This window comes from Procambarus clarkii, chromosome 76 (genome assembly GCF_040958095.1).
Source record: "Procambarus clarkii isolate CNS0578487 chromosome 76, FALCON_Pclarkii_2.0, whole genome shotgun sequence".
Lineage (NCBI taxonomy): Eukaryota > Metazoa > Arthropoda > Malacostraca > Decapoda > Cambaridae > Procambarus > Procambarus clarkii.
The window spans coordinates 7,621,951-7,636,378 of record NC_091225.1 but is presented as its reverse complement, the minus strand read 5'-3'; the positions used below and the strand labels follow the sequence as shown (position 1 = coordinate 7,636,378).

General features: G+C 40.0%; 1 protein-coding gene across 1 annotated transcript in view; it reads right to left on the bottom strand.

The window, feature by feature from the left end:
• Positions 1–3,080, bottom strand: part of LOC138357142 (uncharacterized) — a 4,461-nt gene extending 1,381 nt beyond the window's left edge. Inside the window, exon 1 of the mRNA XM_069313793.1 lies at positions 1–3,080. This exon is cut by the window's left edge and continues 1,381 nt beyond it. Within this exon, the coding sequence (XP_069169894.1) occupies positions 1–3,080 (3,080 nt within the window).
• Between the last annotated feature and the right edge of the window lie 11,348 nt (positions 3,081–14,428).

The following is a 14,428-nucleotide window of genomic DNA, read 5'->3' as shown; positions in this document are numbered from 1 at the left end:
AAGAACTTGGAGTGTTCTCCCCCAAGTCGATACTGGATGTTTCTTCCGGCGATCTGGAACTGGGTTTCTCTCAAACCCACTGGTGTTTGTCCTGACAAGTGCATGGAGTAGCACTTGTTCGGGTTGAGTGTGAGGTTTGCAGCTTGGCAGGCTCTTCCAACTGTGTTCAGTAGAGCTTGCAACCTCTCTTCTGTCCCGGCCAGCAAAGTGATGTCGTCAGCATATGCTAGGCAGGGGTGTTTCAGGTCAGGGTCAGCTTCGAGTCCTGTGTTGATTGTAGTCCTCAGGATAGCTTCTATGGCGATGTTGAAGAGGAGTCCACTAATTGGGCATCCTTGTCTGACTCCACAGTTGGCTGGGATCTCTGCTGTTTCGCCGCCAGTTGTCATAATCCTTGTGGTGTTTCCATTGGTGATGCTGTTGACGACTGCTAAGAAGTCATCTCCAGCTCCCATCCTCCGGAGTGCTGCAGAGATGAGCTCAGTTGGGACTGAGCCGAAGGCGTTGGTGATGTCGAGGGAAGCGATGTATATGTCCTTATGGCCATGCCCTGTTCTTGCTGCATCTAGGTAGTGTTGTAGGACGAAGTTATGTTCAAAAACTCCGTCAGTCGGCATGAATCCTTTCTGGGCAGGGCACAGCACTTTGTTCTCCACGATCCAGTTTCGAAGTCTTGATGAGAGGCAGCCAGTATACAACTTGTATATGGTGCGGCAGAGTGCGATGGGTTTCCAGTTCGTAATGTCATCTGGGTCGCCTGGCTTGGGGATGAGCACTGTCCGGGAAGACTTCCAGGCCTCTGGGATCCTCTGTTGACTCAGGCAGATGTTGAAGATTGCTGTGATGACACGGCATTCTGGGTCTGCTCGCTTCCAGTGGTTGTATGTAAGTCTGTCGTCTCCTGGAGCGGTGTTTTCTGTTCTGGAGAGTCTTGTTGCTACTTCACGTTCTCGAAACTCTCCTGTGTCCATTTCTGTGCGGTTTTCAGGTGGTTCAGGGATGGCAGTGATGATGTCCAAGTTTTGGAGGGGGTCTTGTGCACTAAGTGTGCGGGTAAAGTGCTCCTCGACTCGTTCCTTGGGAATGGCGCAGCGGGCACTTTCACCTGTCGTGATCAATCTGATTGCCCTCCTCCGATTTCTTCTGTAGAGTCGTTGTATGGCAGCACAGTCGTTGACGTCGATTGGAGTTGAAGTCGTCGAACTACCATCAGTTTGGATCTTGAAGTGCTCCTGCATTGTTGTTGTTATCTGCTGCAGAAGCTCGGTGAAGGCGTCCCAGTCTGGGTGGTGGAGGAGATTGTGCAGGGGCGCAGAGAATTCTTCTAATAACCAATGTTCCTCTGCTTCATCGGGAACATTCTCCTCTTGTTGTTGGGGTTGGTCCTGTTCTTCATCGCCAGCGTCGTCTCCACCATCATCATCTTCTTCTTGGGGTTGTGACTGGTCTTGGTTGTCTGTGTTGGAGGCTGGAGACAGTGGGGCATCATCATCAGGCTCTGGAATAGGGCTAAGAGGGGGGAGAGGGAGTAGGGGGGAGGGGTGGGGGAGGATTTGTTGTTGAGGCAGGTGGTGTTGGGTCAGAGGGCTGTCAGGTGCAGGATGGGCTGGAGAGGAGACAGGTGTGGAGTAGGCAGACTGTGGGCTGGGCGGTGAATGAGGAGAGGGGGCAGGTGAGGACTGGGCAGACTGGGGGTTGAGTGAGGATCGAGGAGAGGAGGAGGAGGAAGGTGAGGACTGGGCAGACTGTGGGTTGGGTGGGGAGTTAGGTCTGGGTCGTCGGCGGGCCACTGCATCTTGTTGTCGGTGGGTTCTGCGATGGTTGTTGAGCCCTGTTTTGGTGGTGAAGCTTGAAGTACATGTGGGACACTGGAAATGGTGTCTAACTTCTTCCTCTACTTGGGGTCTGCCTTCAATGAATCGTCGTAATGCTTGGCATTTGTGCCTGGTTGGGCGGAGTCCTAGGGTTTCAGAGCAGCCTGCACACTTCTGAATAGTCGAGGTTATTGGTAGGGTATGGATTTCTCGAAGGTGGCGGGTGAGTGACTGCTGCTTGCTTGTCCATACACATCCTGTATACTTCTTGTGGCAGAACGTCTCAGGGCAGCTGAAGTAAGGGGGCAAGGGGAACCAAGTGATGAGCACCTCTCCATCTCGTTGGGGTTGTCGCACAAGGGTCTGTCCATCTGCATCTTCTTCATCTGCTACAGGGGCGAGTTGGTCGTTCCTTCCCTGGTTGATAAGTTCTCCAATTTGCTGGCTGAGGGTAGCTGGTTGGGGGTCTTGCTGAGGAGGAGGCGGGTCCAAGGGCTGAAGCTCTTCTCCACTTTCATCTTCTGCCCTGGGTGGCGTCGGCGGCTGGTTCTCTTCGTCAGGTAGAAACGATGACTGTATCTCTACATCAGTTTCTTCACCAACTGGAGACAGCCTGAGTGACTGAAGCTCTTCCTCAACTCGGGGCGGCGGCTGGAACTCTTCTTCTTCTCCATCTCCATCTGCAGGCAGTGTCGGTGGCTGGGACTCTTCTTCTTCATCTGCAGGCAGTGTCGGTGGCTGGAACTCTCCATTGACTGGAGGCGGGTCCTGGAGCTGGAGCCCAGGAACTTGGTCCCGGGGTGTAGGCTCTGGTGGTTCGATGAGGGAGCGCTGTGTTCCATTGTAAAAGTCATCAGCATCGTCTGGGAGGCTCCTGAAGCGGAATGGGGCAAGAGGCGGGTCCTGGAGCTGGGGCTGGAGTCTGGGGTCTCGTACTGGAGGTGTAGGCTCAGGCAGGTCGATGAGGGAGCGCTGTGTTCCATTGAAGAAGCCATCATCATCGTCTGGGAAGCTCCTGAAGCGGAATGGGGCTGAAGGCGGGTCCTGGAGCTGGAGCTGGAGTCCACGGTCTCGAACTCGAGGTGTAGGTTCAGGCAGGTCGATGGTGGAGCGCTGTGTTCCCTCAAAGAAAGCGTCAGCTTCGTCTGTAATTCTCCTGAAGTTGTCCATCTTGAAGTCGTCATCGCTGCTGAAGTCTTCTTCTTCCAACATCTTTTTCTTTCTTCCAAGACATCTTCTTCTTTCTTCTAAGACATCTGCTTGCATCTCCTTCTTTCTTCTAAGACATCTGCTTGCTGCTTATATTGGGCGGCAGCTCATTTCAGCGAGCAATAAAGTCCAGTGTGTTAGGGCCGTTGCTGGATATAGGAGTGGCAGCATATAGGAGTGGCAACGGGATCCTCGCAGTAGGGGTCAATCTTACTCGGAAAAAGCATGGAAGTCCCACGTATCAGGGCCGGCCTCGCCGAGCCCCTCAACAGGAGAACATGGCCTGATGAGAGGGGGGTGCGGATCGGCTGGTGGTGGTCTGTGAGCACTGCAAAAGCAAGTGAGTAATGCACACTAAGTGTGCATCACTAGACAAGAGTTCAGCCAGCTACTCTTGTGCTCAACAGACCTGGGGTGCCAACCCGCAAGGGGTGTAGCAAGCCAATCAACGGCAAAGCAAGCTCCTGTAGCTACATGACTATCGCTTTCAGTGGACTCAGCGCACTAATAACGACGTAGCAGGGTACCTTTGAACCTCTTGAGGCTTGATTACTACACTTTGATCTTAGCCAAAAGGCCGAGAAGCGTACTACACTTTGATCTTAGCCAAAAGGCCGAGAAGCGATAGGAGGCATGGTTGCTCTGCAACACCAGGCAACAATTGCGGCTAGAAACCACGTAGCGAGTTTCAATTGCAAAAGGGCATGTGATTATCGTTGGGTAATATTCGAATTCAAGCATACATATAAACGCCATGCAGTAAAGGCTTTAACTATTTCTTACCTGATCAATGAATTTATATATATAAGCAAATTCATGATATTACATGGTTTCGTTCATGAGTAGTTAATATGTAACTGGCGGCAAAGTGGTAAACAGACTCGCGTGGCGTTTCACAAATTCGCTCCTGGCCAGGGAGTATAGCGCTTAACTCTAATATATAAACCTTCATTTGTCATGTGTCTTAAGGTAGCTACAGCTTTTGAAAAGTACAATAACGAATTAAAAGTGCAAGGGGCCTGTTATCGCCAACGCTCGTCAAAAAATATAAATAGGAGACGTTCTCTCTCTGATACCATAACAGAAAACGAACAGCACTATTACGCGCCAACAATTACATTTTTGTATATATATCACGACTTTTTCACATCTAACACTTTGCTTGATACATCGTTTTCACAAACCGGAGACGAAGCGAGGCAGGGCTGGGTGGCGAGAGGCTAGAGGCTAGAGGCTAGAGGCGAGAGGCGAGAGGCGAGAGGCGAGAGACGAGAGACGAGAGACGAGAGACGAGAGACGTGACGTGACGCCATGCCATGCCATGCCATTCAATGCCTTGCGATTCAATACCATGCAGTTCAATGCGATGCGATGCAATGACATGCGATTCGATGCCATGCGAGGCGAGGCGAGGCGAGGTGATGCATCATCTAACATAACGTGATTCCCTGGAAAACGACTCTGTTGTTGAATGAACAACAAAGTTAAGATATAACAAGATGTAAGTAATTCGAGAAGTCTGAGTACTGTAGGTACTATAGCAAATTCATTGCTTAATATATGTGAATGTGTACGGAATCCATCCATCCATCGCTTTTACCGAGTATACAAATACTCACTCATTGTTGGTGTTTAGGGAGGGAAATGAAGTATTGCAAAGCTAATTACGAAACTAGCTTTCACAATGACATTTGGTGGTTGGTCGCTTTGCAAATTATAGTAGATTCTATATCAATTTTATTCGTTATTTTACGTGAATGAATGAATGAATGAATGAATGAATGAATGAATGAATGAATGAATGAATGAATGTGTGCCTGCATACATTGCCTAAATAAAGTATGTAAATATACGGACGGTGGTGGTGTCTAGAGAGGTGAATGAATCATTTGTAATCTAATAAGGAAACAAGCATTCAAATGGAGAGGGGCGAGAGTGCAGGTGCGCTTGAACTTGGGTGGGTTCTGGGTTTCTTTGACGTATATATTATAGGTGAATGCGTGCATCGAATGCTCGATTGAAGTATATAAATACACATTGTTAGCGTGTATTGAGGTAAATGATGGATTGTAAAGCTAATCAAGACACTAGAATTCACTTTGAGGCTAGTGGCCGACTGGCAAGCGTGGAAGTGGCAAACGATCGTTGAGTTGCCGTGTAAGAGCACACTAAAGCAACACCTCCCTCCATCTCAACTCGAATTTCGTCTTTATTACGCATTGGTACATTGCAGCAATGGTAAATTAAATAGATAAACGTCTAATCTTGATGTGTGTGTGAATATAATTTCGCCGTCAAAGCCGACTAAGGAATTCCGAGTGATATACACACCACTCCACCCTCACTCACAAGGGAGAGTGAGTAAGTAATTTCGTAAAAAAAGAGAATAGCATGCTAACAATGGGTAACTATTATAGTTGGGTTTTGTGTCTCCAGACACAAAACAGAACGCTTTAAAAGAGACTAACGTCGTCTATGCCTTCAAATGCCCACTTGGGGACTGTAAGCTCCAAAAAACCCAGTATATAGGCAAGACAACAACATCTCTTTCTAGGCGTTTAATGATGCATAAGCAACAGGGCTCCATTAAGGAACATATAATCTCTTCCCACAACCAAACCATCGCCAGAGAAATCCTAGTAAACAACACAGAAATCATCGATAGATACAGCGATAGCAGGCGGCTTGACGTTTGCGAGGCACTACACATCAAGAAGTCAACACCAGCAATCAACAGCCAATTATTGCACAACTATATTCTACCCACCTCAAGACTCCGCTCCAATATAGAAGCATCAAGAAATATGGACCAATAGGCTTTCTACAAACACTTCTATTCAATATCCATTGTTTCGTGTTCTGTCTTGTGTTGATGAAATTAATACCCTATTAATACTCTTGTTCTGTCTTGTGTTGATGAAATTAATACCCTATTAATACCACACTTTGTTCTGTCTTGTGTTAATGCCACATCACCCCTTCCACCTCATTCAAATGCAGATATAAAATCGGAGATACGTAAGTTCTATTCAGTTGTGTATTTGTGAACTAAAGTCTTTGAAAATGTAATAAGTTTTACGAAACGCGCCCGTGTCGTGTCAGACTAGAAATAAAAATGAATTTTGGAGAATTGATTTTTGATTTACCTCCAACAGTGAAGCGTAATGTACGAAAGATTGAGAAAATTTGTGTTAGAATTATTAATCTTACTTTTTCGGTCATATTTAATAATATATGTCTACAGGAAAGACTGCTACCAAAATATACTAATATATATATATATATATATATATATATATATATATATATATATATATATATATATATATATATATATATATATATATATAAATATACATATATATATATATATATTAGTGTAATATATAAGAATGTAGTGTAATAGTATATATATTATATATATATATATATATATATATATATATATATATATATATATATATATATATATATATATTTATATATAAATAATATATTTATACATAAGTAATATATTTATATATAAATAATATATTTATATATAAATAATATATTTATATATAAATAATATATTTATATATAAATAATATATTTATATATAAATAATATATTTACATATAAATAATATATTTACATATAAATAATATATTTACATATAAATAATATATTTACATATAAATAATATATTTATATATAAATAATATATTTATATATAATTAATATATTTATATATAAATAATATATTTATATATAAATAATATATTTATATATAAATAATATATTTATATATAAATAATATATTTATATATAAATAATATATTTATATATGATACCTGGTTGATACCTGGTTGATGGGGTTCTGGGAGTTCTTCTACTCCCCAAGCCCGGCCCGAGGCCAGGCTCGACTTGTGAGAGTTTGGTCCACCAGGCTGTTGCTTAGAGCGGCCCGCAGGCCCACATACCCACCACAGCCCGGTTGGTCCGGCACTCCTTGGAGGAATAAATCTAGTATATATTATATATAAATAATATATTTATATATAAATAATATATTTATATATAAATAATATATTTATATATAAATAATATATTTATATATAAATAATATATTTATATATAAATAATATATTTATATATAAGTAATATATTTATATATAAGTAATATATTTATATATAAATAATATATTTATATATAAATAATATATATATATAAATAATATATATATATGAATAATATATATATAAATAATATATATATATAAATAATATATATATATAAATAATATATATATGATAACCATCTTTGTAACCTATATGTAACTCCCTCTTTGTAACAAAGTTCAAATAAAGCAAATATATATGTGTACATACAAAAGAATGGGGGTGGTAGAAGATAATATTAGTGTTTAGTGAGTGACCACAAGGTCTCCTCTGAATACTTTTTATTTTCTTCTCAGAGGCTATGGGTCCCCACATTGGCACCAGAGGTCTTCCTCACAAACTTTTTATATAATATATATATATATAAATAATATATATATAAAGGTAAAACTAGCTAGTTTTACGTAGATATATGATAACTAACCAACCCTACCAAACCTAACCTATCTAACCTATATATATATATATATATATATATATATATATATATTATAATATATATACACACATATATATACATAGGTTATATATAGGAATCTATATGTGTCTATATATAGACACATATAGATTCTTCTATATAGACATTAGAGAAGATTCAGCGGTACACCATGCACCAGGCTCGCCACCATTTTCAGTATTCGTCATATCCAAGTCTGCTGTGTGATGCACATGTCTTCTTGCTTCACCACCCTGTAATGAAATATTGTTTGTTACTAATTGTTTTCAATAATACATTATTTTATTTTATAATATTTAATTTATTAATTAAAAACCGTTTCCATATTATAGAAAAAAAACTAAAACAAGAATCTATTTAAAACTATAGAATAGAATAGAATAGAATAATAGAATAGAATCTATATATCATATATATATATTTATATAAATAAATTTATATATATAAATATATTTATATATATATATTATTATATCCTGCATTATTCCAGCCCATTATTAGAGATAGTAGCCTCCTCTTATTTTGGTTTTCTTTCATTATTAGTGCTCAGAAAATTAAATATATCTACATATTTAGTCAAAATCAGTTACATTATTTTATCTTATTCATAGCATAAATGTTCTCAAAGATTACTAAAAAGAAATTGAATTAGATTACAGCAAATTGGCAAACTTTACCTTGTATCTGTTTCCACCGAGTTTGTTTGAAATTGTTGTTTGTCTTCAACATATCAGCAATACTTGTCTCAACATCTCTTTCAGTTGCATTAGTGTGGGTGTTGATACAGGCTTCTGGAAATTTATAAGAATTAATTAATATATATAATTATAATTCACTTTGCCATTCCCCATTCCACAGTCCTCTCGTCCTTCCCACTTCCCCGTCCCCACATCATCCCCACTATTCCCACTTCCCTGTCCCATCGTCCTCCTTACCATTTTCCCCTCCCCTGTCCCTTCTTCCTCCCCCACCATCTCCCATTCACCTGTCCCTTTGTCCTCCCCAGCATTCCCCTGTCCCCACCATCCCCAACTCCCCAGTCCCCTCGTCCTCCCCACCATTACCCTCTCCTCTGTCCCCTCGTCTTCCCCACCATCCCCCCCTCTCGTCCTCCCCACCATTCCAAACTACCTCATCCGATGCATTCTATAATGGTCTGATGCTTCCATCAGAAAATTGGGAACATCAAATGATCTGATATTCCCATCACTGAAAAATAAGAACAGCTAAAAAAATGAAATGAAAAAAATAAAAAAATAAACTATACTCATGAAATGAACAGTATGGTAAACAACACAGCTCAATTTCAATGCAATGTCACACAAAATTATTAAATCGAAATGAAAATAAATTGAAATCTATGAAAATTCAAATTATCAATGCAATCGGAAATATTGAAATAATATCGCAACATAATATAGTGTGGGTTGCTCTTACGTGCAACAGACGGTGCTGTTTTTCAAAAAAGGCATGGTTTTACCTGTCACAAGTGTGGCATCTATACTTATACTCACGAAATGAATGGTATGGTAAACAACATAGCTCAATTGCAATGCAATGTCACAATAACATTTAATAACAATAACATTTAAATATACTTTAAGATATAATCTAGAAGAAAATAAGAACATTGAAACGGTTCATGAACTCGATTTCAATAAAGGACACTATGGGGAACTTTGAAAAACAGTTAATGAGTATAATTAGACAGACTTGCTGCTAGGCAGAGGAGTAAATAATGAGATATATGGCAAATTTTGCAAATTATACGGCACACAAACATTCATACCCAAACAAAGCAAAATGCTAGGTAAGAACAAAGCAGTTGGTCCGTAGGGCAAAGGAGATACCCACAAGACTGGAATACAAGTCATTAACAAGCACACAAGTACTACACCACACAACAACCGCACTACTACCAGAACTGGACGAATCACTACCAAAACAACACATTGCACATCACTACCAAAACAACACAACACAACACAAGCATTGGCAAAGAATTATAGACCAGTTGCACTAACATCCCACATAATAAAATTATTTGAGAGTGATCAGGAGTCAGGTTACTAGTTTTATAGAGACCAATGACCTCCACAATCCAGGCCAACATGGATTTAGAGCAGGAAGATATTGAAATACCTCTTTTTTTTTTTTTTTTTTTTTTTTTTTTTGAGATATATACAAGAGTTGTTACATTCATGTACAGCCACTAGTACGCGTAGCGTTTCGGGCAGGTCCCTGGAATACGATCCCCTGCCGCGAAGAATCGTAACTCTTACAGCTATCTCTCATGTCCTCTACTTGTACAGTACAGCTACTTGACCATTACGACAAAATCACTGAGATATGAGATAATGATGACACTAACCTCATCTACTCAGACTCCAACCCACTCATATTAAATAATGATGTAAACAATAAATTAAAAAAAAATCCACTTATTAATGTCAACCAACAAACTCACACTAAACATAGAAAGGACCTACAACATCTTACTTGGGAGAAAATCAACAAATGCAATTCATCTACAGTTACACAATGTTAACATCAGAAATAAAAAAGATGGTAAGTTCCTTGGTCTATACTTAGATCTGCCCGAAACGCTATGAGTGCTAGTTGCTTTACAAGAATGTATAACTTCAAGTCATTGTACTCTCCCCCAATGTACCTTCTTGTATATAAAGAAAAAATAAATAAATAAACAAACACATAATAAATCAATACTTACTAAATTTTGTCTATTATGTAGCAAAGAAGCAGGTCTACGGAAGGCTTTTCTGTTGAGTTCGAAGCCCAGATTACTCGTGGTCTCTGAAATAAGTTAAGATTATAAGTATAAAATTTATAAAACCAAATAATAAATCCGGTATTGCTCAATTTCAGATGCAGACGTACTGAATGATATATCAGACTGTCAGCATGGTATTCGATCTGGAAGGTCCAGTGTAACGAATTTACTCAGTTTCTATGATCGAGCCACAGAGATCTATAAAGAATTCTGATCAAGAAAGAGATCTAGGGGTGGTTTTAGATAGAAAACTATAACCTGAGGATCATATTAAGAACATTCTGCGAGGGGCCTATGCTACACATTTTAACTTTAGAATTGCTTTTAAATACATAGGTCAAAAAGTTTTAAAAGTTTTTTAAACCTCTCGTGTATCATGAGTGTGGAAAAGCTTCAGATGGTGCATTCAGATGATGAATATTACCTAGTTCCTTCATCTGGGAAGAATGAACACATATTGGTGCATTCGGATGATAAAAACTAACTACTGTAGTTCAATTGATCAACAGACTGTATATCATATGCAGATTGTATATGGATCTGCGGGCCACTCCAAACAACAGCCTGGTGGACCAAGCTCCACCAGGCCTAAAGCACAAAGTGATATAGATGTGATAGAGAAACTAGGTCAAATGGAGGAGTAGGTCTGTATATTAAACAGCACCTGACGTGCACAGAGCTACTAAACTCAATGTGGTGGTAGAGTGGTGGGGTGGGGAAACATTGCAGAAAAAAACAAAAATACAATTTGGTCAACAAAACAGCAATGTTTAAAATAGAAGACATGGGTTGACATTTTGGGGGTAAGGTAGGTTACATTGAGTTAATTAGTTAGTACTTAGTTTTTATCTTAAACTGGTTGGGAGAGGTAGAGTGTTGCTGTGCTGGTGAAAGAACACCTAAAGGTAAATTAAATAATGATTGCGAATCCACAAGAAGTTGACATAATAGCGCTAGAGATCTGCAATCAGGATGATAAACTTTCCTTAAAGAATTTGACAAACACTTGCTGATAGGACATGAAGTAAATGAAATGTATGTCAAGTTTTGTGAAATATATGATAAAAGCACAACAAAATTTGTACCAAAGGAGAGATGCAGAACTAGGAAAAGGGATTTGTTCAACAGAAATTGCGAGAGGGCCTGAGACCCAAACACACACAAATGGAATCAATATATAGCAAGAGGCCAAACCCCCAAACATACAAGCGATGCAAAGATGCGAGAAACAGCAGCAGCAGTAAGGAGAGGGACTTAAGGACCATAAATAAAGTGTGAAAATAAACTCGAGTAAATTTTTTTAACTACTCTCGACAGTGAAGAAAAACAAATATTCAGACGATTTGTGTTAGAATCATTAATCTTACACTTTCGGTCATATTCAACAACACAAATACATACACACACATTCCTGTTGCTGTAGCAGGTGAAGAATTACACACACAGATCACAATAACGTGATGCATCAAATGAACAAATCCACAAGGGCCGTGACGAGGATTCGAACCTGCGTCCGGGAGCATCCCAGACACTGCCTTAATCGACTGAGCTACAACAGGGTAAAAGGGTTGAAACTGAAGTTCTACTGAACTTACTGGATCCCATAGCCTCTCCGAGGCACAAACCAGGCTTTTACACAACCCCCTTCCCCTGCACCCGAGCTATGTCAACAGGTCGTTCTCCCTCTTCGCCCTTACATCATCACACACAGATCACAATAACGTGATGCATCATATGAACAAATCCACAAGGGCCGTGATGAGGATTCAAACCTGTGTCCGGGAGCATCCCAGACACTGCCTTAATCGACTGAGCTACGACAGGGTAAAAGGGTTGAAACCAAACTTCTACTGAACTTCCTGGATCCTTTTACCCTGTTGTAGCTCAGTCAATTTAGGCAGTGTCTGGGATGCTCCCGGACGCAGGTTCAAATCCTCGTCACGGCCCTTGTGGATTTGTTCATTTGATGCATCACGTTATTGTGATCTGTGTGTGATGATGTAAGGGCGAAGAGGGAGAACGACCTGTTGACATAGCTCGGGTGCAGGGGGGGGGGGGTTGTGTAAAAGCCTGGTTTGTGCCTCGGAGAGGCTATGGGATCCAGTAAGATCGTCCTTCCTTTCCTCCCTAGAATCTGGATGTAGCAGGTGCTCAATTGTCATAAGTGAAAAAATTTGGTTTGTCTTCCGAATGCACCATATCGGTAAATTTTTACAAGATCTATTATTCTAATAAGGGTTTGATAAAATACAGTAGACTGCCTACTGGTTTTTGGTTGCCAGTTTCCTCAAGTTAATTTCCGTGATTTACACACAAATTTATATACATACAAATACATATACACACATATATAATATATATATATATATATATATATATATATATATATATATATATATATATATATATATATATATATATATATATATATATATATATATATATATATATATATATACTGGCATATATATATACTGTCACGCGTCTCACACCACACGCCCTCCGAATTGCTGTGGCCCTCCGCCTTGCTGCCCCAATCCACACCAGATATAGGTGTATTTGCGGCGAGGTGGTGGCTGACAGGTACGGTCACCATGGCCTACTCTGCCAAAGCACAGGGGGATGGCACTCGAGGCACAGTGAAGTTAACGACATCATCAAGAGGAGCCTCACCACAGCTGGATGCCCAGCTGAAAGAGAGCCCCGTTACCTAACGCCCCGTAACTCTGATGCTCTTATTGGTCGCCCGGATGGTATCACAGTGAACCCCTGGAAGAATGGCAAGCAGTTGGTATGGGACTACACGTGCGTATCAACCCTGGCTAACACCTACATTAACCTCAGTGTTGCACAACCAGGTGGCGCTGCCACCCACAGGGAAGCAGCCAAATCCCGTAAGTATAGAGAACTGGATCACCACTACAATTTTGTCCCCATTGCTTCTGAGACGCTCGGCGCCTGGGGTAAAAGTGCTACCAGTTTTTTGAAGGAACTGGGTTCTAGGCTCATTGACACAACAAGGGACCCGAGAGCTGCAAGCTTTCTTTTCCAGCGCCTCAGTGTGGCGATACAGAGGGGAAATGCGCACTGCATCCAGGGTTCCTGCCCGCCATCTGAGGAGCTGGAGGAACTCGACAACCTATGACAACCATCTTTGTAACCCATATGTAACTCCTTTTTTGTAACAAAGTTCAAATAAAGTAAATATATATGTGTACAAACAAAAGAATGGGGGTGGTAGGAGAAGATAATATTAGTGTTCAGTGAGAAACCACAAGGTCTCCTCTGAATACTTTTTATTTTCTTATCCGAGGCTATGGGTCCCCACATTGGCACCAGAGGTGGTACCCTCACAAACTTTTATATATATATATATATATATATATATATATATATATATATATATATATATATATATATATATATATATAAAACAACAAGTAAATGTAAATAATTTTACCTTGCACCTAGATCCACCAAGCCTGTACGGAGCGCGTTTCAGTACTTCGGAAATCTAGAACTATCTAGAATCTCTAATCTGCAATGAAACAATACATATTATTGCACTTACCAAAACATGGATGAATGTAGAAAATACAGAACTATTAGCTGAATATCAAATAAATGGATTTAATCTATTTCACACAGATAGATATATTAGATATTATATTATATTCCTTTCCTCCCTAGAATCTGGATGTAGCAGGTGCTCAATTGTCAAAAGTGAAAAATTTGGTTTATTTAACATACACGCCATAGACCGGCTTGGGAAAAAAAAGTTCGTAAAACCCAGGGGCCATAGACCGGCTTGGGAAAAAAAAGTTCGTAAAACCCAGGGGCCATAGACCGGCTATGAAAGAAAATTTGAGAAAACCCTGGGGCCATAGAACGGCTATTTAATCCCCTTGAACGGATAATCATCTGTATCAAACCTTATTACAGGTAAAACCAGTAGGCAGTCTACTGTATTTTATCAAACCCTTATTAGAATAATAG